Source organism: Mauremys mutica, chromosome 14 (genome assembly GCF_020497125.1).
Source record: "Mauremys mutica isolate MM-2020 ecotype Southern chromosome 14, ASM2049712v1, whole genome shotgun sequence".
NCBI classification, from domain to species: Eukaryota; Metazoa; Chordata; order Testudines; family Geoemydidae; genus Mauremys; species Mauremys mutica.
Window position 1 is genome coordinate 17,305,728 of NC_059085.1, and position 15,520 is coordinate 17,321,247.

At 42.5% G+C, this 15,520-nt stretch overlaps 2 protein-coding genes across 7 annotated transcripts in view; one reads left to right on the top strand and one right to left on the bottom strand.

The window, feature by feature from the left end:
* Positions 1-13,672, bottom strand: part of FTO (FTO alpha-ketoglutarate dependent dioxygenase) — a 335,884-nt gene extending 322,212 nt beyond the window's left edge. For all 3 annotated transcript variants that reach the window (XM_044987017.1, XM_044987018.1, XR_006573405.1), the window contains exon 1: positions 13,493-13,672. In XM_044987017.1, coding sequence (XP_044842952.1) covers positions 13,493-13,534 — 42 coding nt within the window. In that variant the 5' untranslated portion in view covers positions 13,535-13,672. The remainder of the gene's footprint in view (positions 1-13,492) is intronic.
* Positions 13,673-13,713: 41 nt separating this feature from the next.
* Positions 13,714-15,520, top strand: part of RPGRIP1L (RPGRIP1 like) — a 126,585-nt gene continuing 124,778 nt past the window's right edge. The window contains exon 1 of one of the 4 annotated variants that reach the window (XM_044987015.1): positions 13,714-13,885. The gene's annotated coding sequence lies outside the window, so the exon portion shown is untranslated. The remainder of the gene's footprint in view (positions 13,886-15,520) is intronic. The other 3 variants (XR_006573404.1, XM_044987014.1, XM_044987013.1) reach the window with 3 other exon arrangements.

The window sequence follows — 15,520 nt, forward strand, 5'->3', positions numbered from 1 at the left end:
ATACACAAACACCTTATGCACAAACTCAGTGAGTTGTATCTTTATTTGGGTCTATTATAGTACTGGTCACACGGTCAGCACTTACCTAATTATAAATAAATATTAAACTGATAAGAACAGATATAATTTAGATAATTTTTTCTTCAAGGTTCCCAAGACACAGACCAGGTTTTAATCTCGAGGCCAAAAGACCAATAACATCAAGACGCTTGATCACGGCCTTGGATAGGCCAAGAGACTACTCACCCCATCTGAGCTCAAAGAGCCGAAAGAATTTGTGAAAACAGCCTAATCACTGCATTTCAAAGGTCTGCAGGCCAAAAAAGTCCTAAATCATAAGCATTCCTCTGCAGCTGTGAAAGGCCCTATCTGCAGAGGACATGGTGAATTTCCACAGAAAAAAATATACTAATAAACCAAGCCACTTCTCCTCCAGGCTGGGAAGGAAGACAGTGAGAGAAAGAGTGAGAGGAAGGATGGTTACACTGTTACCTTGGAGACCCAGGTTCAGTTCTCTGCTGTGCCACAGGCTTCCCATGTAACCTTCCCGTGTGACCACTATGGGCAGGTCTACACTTAAAATGCTGCAGCAGTGCAACTGCACTGCTATAGCGCTTCAGTGAAGACACTATACCACCAATGAGAGAACTTTTCCTGTTGGCGTAGTTAAAACACCTCCACGAGAAGCGGTAGTTATGTTGACAGGAGAAGTCCTCCTATCGAAACAGTGCTGTCCACGCTGTGGCTTAGGCTGGTCTAACTGCGTCACTCAGGGGTATGGATTTTTACACACGAGTGACATAGTTATACTGATGTAAGTTTATAGTATAGACCTGGCCTTAGTCTTTCTGTGCCTCAGTTCCTCACCTGTAAAATGGACATCACAGCCATACCTCACAGAGGTGTTGTGAAGATAAATGCATTAAGGATCAGAAAGTCCTCAGAATGATAGTTATGGTAATTTCCTGCAATATCCTTGAAAGACCTTATTGTATTAAGTTTGTGTATTATTGTGGGCCAGGATTGTCTGTAACCTCTGAAAGAGGGAGATGTAACAGATATTGCAACACCATATAGTATCTTTTGGGTCCATTGTTTTAAATGAGTGGTTTATGTAAGACTGTGTGCTAATCATGGGGGAGGGCTACTCCAGGAAATAAAAACAGTGAGTGGGTGGTGTTAAAAACAAATCAGTAACGTTGAACCCCCAAGAGAGATACTATCTCCTGGGAGACCTGCATATATTAGTTCAAACTAGATTCTCCAGAGACCATCAGACAAAAACACGACTTTTGGATATATAGCCCAAGTTTAAACTGACTCAGGGCCTTTATTTTTGATTCAGCAAATGGACAGAACCATATGTCGAAGTTGGGGGCCATTCTTAGGAAAGGGTTGTAAGGACTTAATCTACTAGGGTCCCATAAGGCTGATAGGTAATCTGTGGAAAGATTTTTATCATGCATCTTTTATTGTTTTAATATGTTTTCTCTGTAATGCTTTTACCTTAAGAATAGATGTGCTTGCTTATAAAGAATTATGTGGTAACTTGTAACTGCTGGCAACTACTCTGTTCTGACCATCTGGAGAGGAAGCATAGAGTAGACATTGGCCTGGTTAGGCTGTCTGTCTTGGTGGGAATATCACAGGTAGGCAACAAATGGTTCACCCTGGAAAAATCCCAGTCAGGAGGGAGACAGGCATGGGTCTCTGCCACAGGGAGGTGACTACTGAGGAGCTGGAAGCTTAGAATGTGTGCGCTTGATGGACCACGGGGAGGGGGGGGGGGAAACAGGTGAAAAGCTGTCCTGTGAACTGTGACACTCAGATATTTAAGTAAAGGAAGCTACACAAGTAACAGGTAGACAGACAGACTGTAGTTCAAGTATTATGATAATGGCGAACATATAAAGATAGATTAGGGGAGCCTGGCAAAGGTGTTGACACTTTGTAAGACAGTGGAATATAGTTCCACAATTCTCTCTCTCAAAGTCTAACAGAGGAGTGGTAGTGCTGTTAATCTGCTGCTACATTCATCTGCTGGCCACCATCACCCAAGGAGTAGTGGCCTGGATTCCCTAGAGCAGGGGTCGGCAACCTTTCAGAAGTGGTGTGCCGAGTCTTCATTTATTCACTCTGATCTAAGGTTTCACGTGCCAGTAATACATTTTAATGTTTTTAGAAGGTCTCTTTTTGTAAGTCAATAATATATAACTAAACTATTGTTGTATGTAAAGCAAATAAGGTTTTAAAAATGTTTAAGATGCTTCATTTAAAATTAAATTAAAATGCACAGCCCCCTGGACTGGTGGCCAGGACCCTGGCAGTGTGAGTGCCACTGAAAATCAGCTTGTGTGCCGCCTTCGGCCTGCGTGCCATAGGTTGCCTACCCCTGCCCTAGAGAATCAGAGCTGTAACACAGCCTAGGGATCAGGATAATTTTACACGTAGAAGTTCCCTGCACCAATTCCATCTGCCTAGGCTGGGTGAAGTGGAGAGCTAGGGATATTTGCCCTTAATTAACAGAACTAAAATTTATTTTTTAAGAAATGTATATAGTTGAATCACATACCATTTGTAGAAATACCATTTGTAGAATCCATTAGCCCATTGTTTTACATCACATTTTTCTCCACATGTAGGATTCAATCATGCAAAACACTAGCTACCATACATAGTGCTAATACCCCACTGACTATTTCACAGGGCTACTTCAATGTAGTTACTCACTACAGTAAGCACCACACCTGGTAATAAGTGTTTCACAACTGGACCCTTAGTTTATTTTCAGCTGAACCACCAGCAAAACAGAAAGTGACATAAATACTACAAATACACCACATCTCGCAAGATCAAGAATTAACAGTACAAGTGCCTAATCCACTATCCAGTTTCACAGGATGGGAGAGGCTTAATTCCAATTAGCATGTGTCCAGTTCCTTTTCTATGGAAAGTTTATCAACCAACATCTTATTAAAACTTAAGAGAAAGCACAACAGATTAAAAGATGCATGAATATGACTAACTATCTATACTTTTTTTAACCACAAACTCTAGAACAGTAGTTTTCAGCCTTTTTTCATTTGTGGACCTCTAAAATAATTTCAAATGGAAGTGCGGACCCCTTTGGAAATCTTAGAGTCTGCAGACCCCCAGGAGTTGAAAAACATTGCTCTAGAAACCAGAGCAGGGAAGCATCAGGTAACGATGGCCTAGATTTTGGGGTGGGGTGGGGAACAAAACCGTAAATCCCCTGTTACCACAGATTCAAATCCTAGCATAGTTGATTCAGCCCTTTCTCCTTCCAGATGTTTTTTTAATTATGCCTGCTGTGAATGGGCAGTAAACGTCCCACGGCCCATTACATAACACTACTTATTCCAGTGTATTTATCTATTACAACCCATCTCTGTATCAGAGCACTGTGTGCCAGTTAGGCTCTTACCTAGAACTGGGCAGAACTGGATTTTCATTTTGTGGGGATCGCACGATATGCAACATTGCACGGAACAGAAAGGAGAATTTTTGCTCTTAAGTAATTTCAGTTGTTTCCATTGTAGCCGTAAGACTCATTGGAGTCCAATCCTACTGTTCTTTAAGGAGGCAAAACTTCCAAGTAATGTGAGTTGCCTCTAGTCAGGCCCTTAAGGAATTTGAACACAGATTTGCCCAACTTATAAAATAATCACAAAAATATCAAAGTACACGGTTACTTAAGACCTAAGCTATAATGTTTCCAGCTTTATAAGAGCAAAAATAGCAACACCTGTTTTACCATACTAGGTATCCTTTCAAGTATTCAATGCATGGAGCACCAGTTGCCTCAGGGTCATGAAATAATACTAAAAACTTTATAATCATTCATTGATTTAGTTTTCAGCATAGTATATCATTTGAATCCAATGGGAACATAAAGAGCTATTTGTGAGGTCAACCACAGTACAGACGGAGGCTGACATGATATCGATGGCAAGGTGGAAAGAAATTGCCAAATACAGCAGATCAATACCTCGTTTCACTGTTACAGCCTTCTGCAGACACAAAATATATATCTTTACAGCTACGAAAATAATAATAATGAAAGTGGGAGATAAATGCTTCCCTCAAGGTAAACTATTTGATTAGCTGAGGGCAAAGGTGACAACAGCAGTTACACTAAAGTAACTTTACACTCTTAAATAAAAGTAGTGGGATGAGCAGCAGATAAAAGAGCAAAATTAAACTGAACAAATTCTAGGGGATAGAGATGTAATTCTTCTAGGAAGGGTGCATTATGTGCAGTATAATGGAAGAGAGGCTGCTTAAGTAAAACACAATAGTCCAGAGTTTCCTTCCACAGTAAGACTATCATAACTTTAAAACAAACGATTTGTAAACTACTGCACTATAATTTATTATACAGAGGATTTCAAGAATCCATAATAAAGTATATTTCATAACAATGTTTTAAATGGTAATAGTCATAAGCATACTTTGTAGTTCAGTATCATATATAATAGAATACAATATTATACTCCCATTTGGTAACAGAAGGCAAGAAGATCATTTAATATGTTGATGCTCTAGGTCATTAAAGGTAAACTGAATAACTGAGAATATGGATGAATTATTGTAACCATAATTAGAACCCAATCCTGCTCCCACTGAAATCAATGAAAGTTTTATCACTGTTTCCATAGGGAACAATGTGATTCCATCATGGTTTAATTTCAAGAGGGAAGATTCACTTCTGGAGCTGCTAATGTGGAATACCATTAACATCATGTGCTGTATGTGCAGACTCTGAAGACAGATTCCTGCTTCTGGTATTACACAACAATATACCCCAGTTTTATATGAACAACCATCACAGTGCAAAAATTAAATTTATCCAAATAAAACCAAATCTGTGCTATCCCTGCCCAGAAAGAGGACCATTGTTGAGTGAAATTGGACTATTTGAACACAAAGTTCTATTTTCCTTTAAAAAAAATCCAAGGGGTGGTTTTATTTTTCTTTACTTTTGTGGTAAATCTGCAGACATATTTGCCCTAACTTCAGATTTAAATATTCCACACAGTTCTAGCCACTACTGCTTTCACACAATTCATTAGTGCACAAAGAAAAGAGGCAGACAGCCTGCACCATCTTTCAGAGGTCAATTCCTTTTCAACCATACCCATACAATAATACTGTGGATATACCCTGAAAAAGAAGGGAGCAGATAAGTGTAGCTTTATATTGGACAATGCCTTCCAAGGAGTTCCTAGAGAACTCCAAGGATTTGATAATTTTCTTAATTTCAATGCTAGCTTTTAAGGATCTCTACTTTGTGTTCTTGAAGATTATGGAAGAGGGGTATTCACTAATGGAGTTAGAACTAAACAAATGACATGGGGCTAGAGCATCCCAACTGTGGATATAAAGAACAAAAAACAAAATGGATATCTGCTCAGGTGTGGGGCGTGAGGGGACACATGAAAGGATATGCCACCTTTCTGGCGTCATTCCCCATATATGTGAGAGCACACGCACTAACACACTTAAGAGGGATTCTGGGGGTAGCAGCAGGGGGGTAAGGGGGCTTTGGGCACCTCAGAGATTCCACTGGTTTAAGTTCAATGGGACTAACTTGTGTGACTAATGGTTTGCTTAAGTTAAAAAAAAATAACTGCACCTTTTGGAGACTGATAGAAATAAATCTTAAACTTTTAATGTCATGTATCAAAATGTGGAAGAAATTGCTATGGAGCCACTGGCCTGCAAACACTGAAGCATGTGTGTAATTAAATACATTACCCGTGGGCTTGGGATACAAGAGTTATCCTAGCCTATGAATAGGAAGTTTAAATGTCTGTTGAGCCCCATCTTGCAGGCAGACCTGTATAACCAAGCAGAGTCCACTTGAAGCTTATGTACAGTTGCAGGATCAAGGCCTAAACCTTTTGCAGAAAGCACACATAATATACTCTTGGTAAGGCTGATTCTTTTAAAAATAATGTAGGTTGGATCCATTACAATAAAACCAAAAATAGCAATGAGAGGGTAATTACAAAGTAAACACTTCTACAAGCATTGCTAGAGTGAAGATCAACTTGACGCTTTAAGCATAAAAAAGAAAATCTGATTGAAGATTTCCCGCCTCATATCTCAGGGCGAATCATCTTCATGCAACATTACTAAACACTTTTCTTAAAAATAATCATCCATCCTCCAGTTCTAGACCCTGATCTTGCAACAAGAAGAACTGTTAGAATGTCTCACAAGCAATATCCCAATGACTTTATTAGCACTCCAAAAAGGGCACGGGTCCACGTTAACGAATCCTGATGCAGGAACATGGCCATTGAAACAGGTTTGCTGTTTTTAAAAAGCTCCATTTTGGGAGGTGGTGTGCACCTGAAACACCAGTTATTATTACTAATTATCTGTATTACAGTAGTGCCTAGAGACCACTGTGCTAGGCACTATACATATAAAAGGGTCAGTCCCTGCCCTTTTATCTTTCAATCTAAATAAATAAAACAAAGGGTGAGAGAGGCAACAAAGGAACATAAGAACAGCCATACTGGGTCAGACCAAAGGTCCATCTCGCCCAGTAGTGTATCCTGTCTTCTGACAGTGGCCAATGCCAGGTGCTTCAGAAGGAATGAACAGAACAGGTGATCCATCCATCAAGTGATCTATCCCGTCACCCATTCCCCGCTTCTGGCAAACAGAGGCTAGGGACACCATCCCTGCCCATGCTGGCTAATAGGTCCATCAATGGCTATCCTCCATTAACTTATCTAGTTCTTTTTTGAACCCTGTTATAGTCTTGGCCGTCACAACATCTTCTGGCAAGGAGTTCTACAGGTTGACTGTGCATTGGGTGAAAAATACTTCCTTTTGTTTGTTTTATATCTGCTGCCTATTAATTTCATTTGGTGACCCCTTGTTCTTGTGTTAGGAGAAGGAGTAAATAATACTCCCTTATTTATTTTCTCCACACCAGTCATGATTTTACAGACCTCTATCATAAGTCCTAGTCTTATTAATCTCTCCTCGCACAGCAGCCGTTCCATACCCCTAATCATTTTTGTTGCCCTTTTCTGAACCTTTTCTGATTCCCATATATCTTTTTTGAGATGGGGCGACAACATCTGCACACAGTATTCAAGATGTGGGCGAATCATGGATTTATAGAGAGGCAATATGATATTTTCTGTCTTATTCTCTATCCCTTTCTTAATAATTCCCAACATTCTGTTCGCCTTTTTTTTTTATTGCTGCTGCACATTGAGTGGATGTTTTCAGAGAACTATCCACAATGACTCCAAGATCTTTCTTGAGTAGTAACAGATAATTTAGACCACATAATTTTACATGTATAGTTGCGATTATGTTTTACAATGTGCATTACATTACATTTATCAACATTGAATTTCATCTGCCATTTCGTTGCCCAGTCACCCAGTTTTGAGAGATCCTTTTGTAGCTCTTTGCAGTTTGTCTGGGACTTAACTATCTTGAGTAGTTTTCTATCATCTGCCAACTTTGCCACCTCACTGTTTACCCCTTTTTCCAGATCATTTATAAATATGTTGAATAGGACTGGGCCCAGTACAGACCCCTGGGAGACACCACTATTTACCTCTCTCCCTTCTGAAAACTGATCATTTATTCCTACCCTTTGTTTCCCATCTTTTAACTACGGGTTCAGAGTAGCAGCTGTGTTAGTCTGTATCCGCAAAAAGAACAAGAGTACTTGTGGCACCTTAGAGACTAACAAATTTATTTCAGCATGAGCTTTCGTGAGCTACAGCTCACTTCTTCGGATGCATAGAATGGAACACACAGACAGGAGATACTTATACATACAGAGAACACGAAAAGGTGGAAGTATGCATACCAACAGGAAGAATCTAATCAATTGAGATGAGATGAGTACTTCCACCTTTTCGTGTTCTCTGTATGTATAAGTATCTCCTGTCTGTGTGTTCCATTCTATGCATCCGAAGACGTGAGCTGTAGCTCACGAAAGCTCATGCTGAAATAAATTTGTTAGTCTCTAAGGTGCCACAAGTACTCCTGATCTTTTAACTAGTTACCCATCCATGCGATGACCTTCCCTCTTATCCCAGGACAGATTAAAAGGAACAGAGAGGTGAAGCAACAGCAGGTCAGTGGCACAGCAAAGAATAGAACCAGGTCTCCCAACTCCCAGTCCAGAACCTGTTACCTCTCACTGAAATCAACGGGAACTGAAGGAACTCAGCAGCCAGATGTTGGGCCAGAAGCCAAATTTGTAAAGTTACAGATGACAGTAGAAAAATATTCAGAGCTTTAAGAGATAATATTTTCAAGATAGTAAAATACAAACATTCTTTGTGTTAGTCTCTGACATGCTCTCCTTACAGGACACAATCGACAAAAAAAACTAGAGCTTGCAATAAAAATCCAAGTAATTTACATTCTTAGCACTTATTGATATCTTATACCTGCAAACTTCTAATCTGGGCAAGATGGGCCTGTTCTTATTTATAACAAAAACAACAGTGTAAAACAGCATGTTTAATAAATCTGGGGACATAAAGTACCATCATAATTCAGACCAGCAAGACAGACACTCACTCCTTAATTAAGTGGGTGATGTTCTATTTAAAACAAAAAGACAACCCTGGGCTATAGAGAAGATTAAGCACTCGCTCTTGCAAAGGAAGCTCCAACTATTATCAATGTAAAGGCTTTAAATAATGAAAAATAAACCATCTAATAGACTGTATTCAATAGTAAGTAGAAAGTCAGGACACAGACTGATTTGGATTAACACATTTTCAGTTATAACAAGTAATTTTACAGAGGATTAGTATCTTGATGGTCTGATCAATACTAGGCACTGCTGCTATTACAGATGAAGAGAAAATTACCCCTCAGGTAATAAAGTGTGTGTGTCTTGGTTCTCCTTCATTTGCTCAGTCCATTACTGTAATGGTCCCAGCATTAACAGCTGGGACAATTTAAACAGCAGGGTTGTGATGAATTTAAAAGTAGGAAACATTTGCTACTCATTCCTTCTTTTATTTTATTCTGCATATGCAAGGCCTCTGCCTGGTTGTTTCCAATATACAGATCATGTTTTATGTGACAATCAACACTATTTCTCAATTACTGTCTCATTAATAACATTAGGGGCCAATAATGTGACTAAAACAAAAACTGCTAGTGGCATATTGGCTGCTGATTCTGCTAAAACTCACACACTGTTTACCTAAGCAAGAAGCATAACATGACAACAGGCTTATCTGAGTGCATATAAAGTGTTATGTTCACATTATTTCACTTAGATACAGACACTGTAAGAAGACTGACAAAATACATTTAATCAACAAATTTAACATTTTTATTGTTTTATTAAGAAAAATGCAAACAAGAAAAACGGGAAATTAAAAGGATTATATAAACAATAAACTACACCAATGCAATGTTAAAGCTGAGATATTTAATCATATAAAAGAGATTACTGTTTTCCAACATCAACCTTAACTCCTCTCCTTTGTTATGTTATTTTGAGAATAGTTGGTTACATCAGTGGTGTATGAGAAAGTGATAAAACACCCTATTTAAATGCCTATTTGGTATGTGCCAGGCAGCAAGTTAAGAATGATATTGGGGAACTGAATTCCTGACTTTTGATAGGATGAAATTTCAACCTTAACATTGTGTTACTATAGTTATTTGTAGAAGACTTCCTTTTTCTTTTGTAAATAAAATAAAATTGTTTATGATATTTTAGCAAAGATTAAAGAATTCTCGATTACTTTCCCTTTCAACCCTGCTCACATGTGGAACAATCACACACCAAAATATACACAGATGCCACTAAAATCCCTTCTGAACATTCAGATGTCTGTATGTTGATACATTTTATTATTTGTATTGCTGTAGCCCCAAATGATCCCAACTGCGGAGCCAATTGTACTGGGTGCTGTACAAATATATATTTAAAGATGGTGAGACAGATTCATTGCAGCTAGTTCTTGTTTGTTAGTATTATACAGCCACTTTGCACCAGTGTAAATGACTACACAAAATGCAGGTTAATTTTGAATTGGGTCCAGTAGTATCATCCCCCAAAATTCTACAAGCTAATCTTATTCAAATTAAGGAAAATAACATTCTGAGGGGATTGGTATGCCATTTTTTAAACAGTCTTAATTTAATTCCTAATCCCACAAACTCTTACTCATGCAAGATGCTACCTGCCAACTGAAGTACCTCTAAGGCTTATGTTTACTTGTAAACTTTAAAAAAACAAACAAACCCACAAACACACAAAGTAATGCACACATTGCTTATTAAGCAATGCATACTTGCCATGGATTAAATTTTAAAATAAAACTGTGACTGTTAATCAGACAAAGTGTCTGGAAGGTGAAAAATTCCCCCCCCCCCTTTTTTTTTAAATGTGTGTACATTTTTTTAATTAAAAGTATTTCAAATATTCAAAAAATATTCAATCAAACTTTTAAGCAGAAAAAATAGATTCTGGGCTGAGACCAAGTTGGTTTAAAAAGTGTATATTTTCTTTGTCCAATTAAGTAAAGGAAATGGCCAAAACTATGGCCCACTCTGTAATGAAGTAAGGAACCCAAATAGAAAGCAGATCAGCCTAAATCCATTTAAATTATGTGTGAAGAGAAAGGAAACTCTCATAGGTGTTGAGTGCTCAATTAAAATGTCTGCCAGTTGGAATCACCAATCAATAATGTCTAGCCTAACAGCTCTATTTTCATGTTGAATACTACAATGCACACAAAGGCAATATTTTGGTGAAGGCAGGACAGGAGAGCTAGGCTTAGGACAAACTATGGTCTGAAATTAATTGGAGGGGATGGCACTAAGCACCTTGGGGAAGTTCAGCTCCATGAAGTTCTGCTAGTTTCCATCACTTTGCACCCATATGAATATTCAGAAGGGCACTAGCATTCCACAGGTCATATGGAGACCAAAAGCATATAATACATTACAATTTAATCATTACACTACAGAAACTGTACTCTAAAGAAATCCCACCACAGTCCTTGGAGCAGTAGAGTTCTTCTAAAATAGCACAAAACAAAAACTTTGATGATGTATGTCATAACTATAAAGGGAAGGGAACAGCCCTCCTGTGTACAGTACTATAAAATCCCTCATGGCCAGAGAAACCAAAATCCTTTTATCTGTAAAGGGTTAAGAAGCTCAAGAAACCTGGCTGACACCTGACCCAAAGGACCAATAAGGGGACAAGATACTTTCAAATCGGGGGGGGAGGGGGGAAATTCTTTGGTTTGTGCTCTTTGTTTTGGGGGTTGTTCGCTCTTGAGACTAAGAGGGACCAGACATCAATCCAGGCTCTCCAAATCTTTCTGAACCAGTCTCTTATATTTCAAACTTGTAAGTAACAGCCAAGCAAGGCATGTTACTCTTATTTTTGTTTTCTCAACTTGTAAATGTTCCATTTTGCTGAGAGGATTTTACCTCTGTTTGCGGTAACTTTGAACCTAAGGCTAGAGGGGGTTCCTCTGGGCTCTATGAATCTGATTACCCTGTAAAGTATTTTCCATCCTGATTTTACAGAGATGATTTTTACCTTTCTTTCTTTAATTAAAAGCTTTCTTTTTAAGAACCTGATTGATTTTTCCTTGTTTTAAGATCCAAGGGGATTGGATCTGGACTCACCAGGAATTGATGGGAGAAAGGAGGGGGGATGGTTAAATTCTCCTTGTATTAAGATCGAAGGGGTTGGATCGGTGTTCACCAGGAACTTAGTGAAAAAGCCTCTCAAGGCTACCCAGGGAGGGGAAGGTTTTTGGGGGGAAAAGGGGGTGTTCCAGACACTGAGGAATCTGGATGGTGGCAGCGAACCCAGATCTAAGATGGTAGTTAAGCTTAGAAGTGTTTATGCAGGTCCCCACATCTGTACCCTAAAGTTCAGAGTGGAGGAGGAACCTTGACAATGTGCATGAAGGCTTCCTTTGAAGAGAGAAAGGTGGCCTGCTGCAGTAGATCAGTGCTTGATCATCAGTAGGGCCTAACCTCAGCCTCTACCGATGTGTGTGTGCACACTTCCTCTTGCACTATACGCCTTGCACTATAGTTCCTCTTACCCCTAATTTATACAGGTGTAAGTGATATCAGAGTTAGGCTGAAATGTTACATGTACTTAATACAAAACATACAGGGGCCTTATATTCTCCTTTCACTTATACTGGTGCATAGTGGTAACTCCACAAAATCAATGAAGTTACAACAGTGTAAAGTCACCAATAAAGGAGAATCAGATTCATAATAATCAAATATTGTATGAGGGTGCTAGAAAGCCATACAAAAAATATAGTTAATAGTGCCTTCAAGCTATATAAATTAGTACTCTGGGTTAAATATTCAAGGTGGGCTCACAATATCATTACACACACACACACAAGAAAAAAAATTCAAATACCAGGAAGCTATAAAATACTTAATACATTCCTATCAGATACATTAATATAAAATCATTTGGATCATCTGGGCCAGGGGGGGAATGTTTTACTAGAAAAACAAAAGCACACTTATTTGGCCATTTAGTAAGAAGACACTGGGGAAATAATTTAATATGCATGTAGTCACAAAAATTATTCTGGATTAACATTATAAAGTTACCACTAAAAATGCAGCCCAGAAACCATGAGACCTTGGAAATGGCTTCAAAAATAGTCACAGTCATATGATTTCAACGTTATTTATAAATACAGATCTAGCAGGAGGACAGCACCAATTTTTAGCCACCACCAGGACTGGGATTAGCACTCAGGAGCAGCAGGCTCCCAGCCCTGTGCTCAGGCCACACCTCTTACAGCTAGAAGCAAGGCCACTGTGTCCCACTCTTGGTCTACAGTAAACAAATGGCATGTCACAGGCGACCAAAACGATTTCTTGACCAAGAGATGGAAGGAAGTAGCTCTGGGAGACGGACACTGCCCTGCAGACACCGAGACTTTTCAGCTCCACCGGAGAAGTCAACCACAGCCACATGCTTGCGGAACAGAAGGTCCCAAGCAGAGTGCGGCAAGCGGCAGTGAAGGCTGTGGAGAGTGACCCACCAGCGCGCTGCTATGTCATGGGAAGAGGGGGAGGATTTGAACCCAGGACACCTGGGTAGGGCCCCAGTCTAACGCCCCAGGACCGTTAATTAACACCCAGGTCCAACAGGCAGGGGGCAGACCAGCGTCGGTCTTCCGGTTTTATCCTAAACTGCGCGGCGGCCGCCGCCTCAGACCAGCGGGCCGCTGCTGGAAGTGACAGCCGGTGAAGGGGTCCCGGCGGGGAGCAGCGCCCACTGCCGTCCCCTCCTGCCTGGGCAGGGATGCTCCGGCATCCCCGACGGGCTGGGGCGTGACGAGCTCCCCCGCAGGCAGCAGAGCCCTGGCCTGCCTGGGGGCGGGTCGGCGCGCTCGGGGGGAGGGCGGCCTGACGAGGCTGGGAGGGGCAGGAAGCAAAGAGAAGGTACCTTGGCTTCTTTTTTCTCTCTCGCCCCTGCTCGCCTCTTCATGCTGCTGCCCGCCGCGCTCGAGCACCGCCCCAGACGCGTGCGGCGCCCCACACCGCCGCGCTCGGCCTCCCAGTAGTCTTTTCAGCTGCTTCCTGCCGGCACCAGTGCAGGCCCGGCGCTCCTGGCAGAACTACAACTCCCGAGATGCAGCGCGGTTGACACGCGGGAAGGGAGGGGGGGTGTAGTCTGGAACGCTCGCCGCCGAACTACAACTCCCGTCAGACAGTGGGGCACAGCCTCGCCGGCCCCCCCGTCGGAGGAAGTGACCTTTTTGCGTAGCAACAGCCTCTGTTGCTAACGGAGTATGAGCGGTTGCGGGGAGAGAGGAGCACGCAGGGCCGTGAGTGCACAGGGAGTTTTACCGCCTTTGGGGCAGGGGGCCGTCGGGTAGGTCCCGTGCAGGGCTGCTGCAGGGTCCGGTGGGACGTGATGGACGGAGCAGGGGTCACTCCGTGGGTGCTGGAGCACCCACGGGGAAAAAATTAGCGGGTGCTTTGCACCCACCGGCAGCCGAGCTCCCCACTCCTCCGCCCCCAACAGGTGTTTGGCGGCGCTTAGGACTTTGTGGGTGAGGGAGGAGCGGGCACTGGACAACACGCAGGGGAGGAGGCGGAAAAGAGGCAGGGGTGGGGACTGGGGGCAAGGCGGTGGAATGGGGGTGGGGCCAGGAAGCAGCCGGGGGGCCGAGCACCCATGGGCCGGGGGGAAGGCGGCGCCTATGTCAGCATCACCATGTTGCGCGATGGACACTTGACAAAATTACCAGACTTAGTGATAGACATTAGGAGGGGGCAGGAGGGGGTTCGGGGCTGAGGCGGGGGTTGGGATGCAGGGGGGTGAGGGCTCTGTCTGGGGGTGCAGGCTCTGGGGTGGGGTGGGGTGGGGCTGGCTGCCCCTGCAGCTCCTATTGGTCATGGTTCCCAATGGGCTGGGAGCTGTGGAGTCAACTCTTGGGGCGAGGGGGCAGGGCCTGGTCACCCCTTGGGTGGCTCCCCGTCCCTGCTCTTGCTGGCAGAGGCACGGCCAGGCAGTTCTACAGGTACACTGCCTCCATCCGCAGGCACCGCCCTCCGCAGCTCCCATTGGCCGCAGTTCCCAGCCAATGGGCTGGGAGCCGTAGAGTCAGCACTCAGGGAGGGGGAATGGAGGTACCGTGCAGACGCGCCTGGCTGCGCCTCTGCCAGCAACAGTAGGGATGGGGAGCCGCTTGTGAGCATCCCCCACGGACCATAAAATTTTTACCATGAACACTTGTGGCCACGTATGGACAGGTTGCCAACCCCGTGACAGAGCTGTACTATGGTTTGTCTAGCCATGTCCCATCCTGGGCGTGGGGTGTTTTTTTTAAGGTAATGGGGCTGCTACCCATCCTGCTCTATGCAGACTGGTGCCCCCTTTCCTTGGGGCAGGTCCCAGTCCCCAGATCATGTGGGGGTCCATGAGATGCCATCCCATGCCAGGGTGCCTTGCTCCCAGAGATTTGAGCACAGGAGTGTAGCTGGCTACCCCAAGGGCTAGTCTCAGTCCTGCTCCTGGCTAAGGGCCAGATGCTTCCCATAGATACATAGATAACACTGGGCTCAAATGGGAATTGCACTCCTCTGCCTGAGGGGAGAGTGTAGCTTTAAGATACGCATTGGCTCTCGCCTTGCATACATACACCAGCATGTTTTCCCCTAAGGTTACCCATTCTTGCTAGCACTGGTGCAGGTGGGAGTGCAGGTGTGGGCAAGGTGCTGGTGTCTCCCAGAGTTTCAAACACTCTCCTACCCAGACTGGCTTAGTCTAGGTTACTCAAGGGTTACACTGATGGCTGTTAGCATATAGGCTCTTTTGTTAGCCTGAGATAGAATTTTGGGTTTGATTTTTCTGATACTTTTATATTTTATATTACTAATATGTGTGAAGAACAAAGACTCTGTGTGTTCCATTTCCCACAACCAGATGGGTCTTTTAGTACAATGAGAAAAGATAAGGGATAGAGCT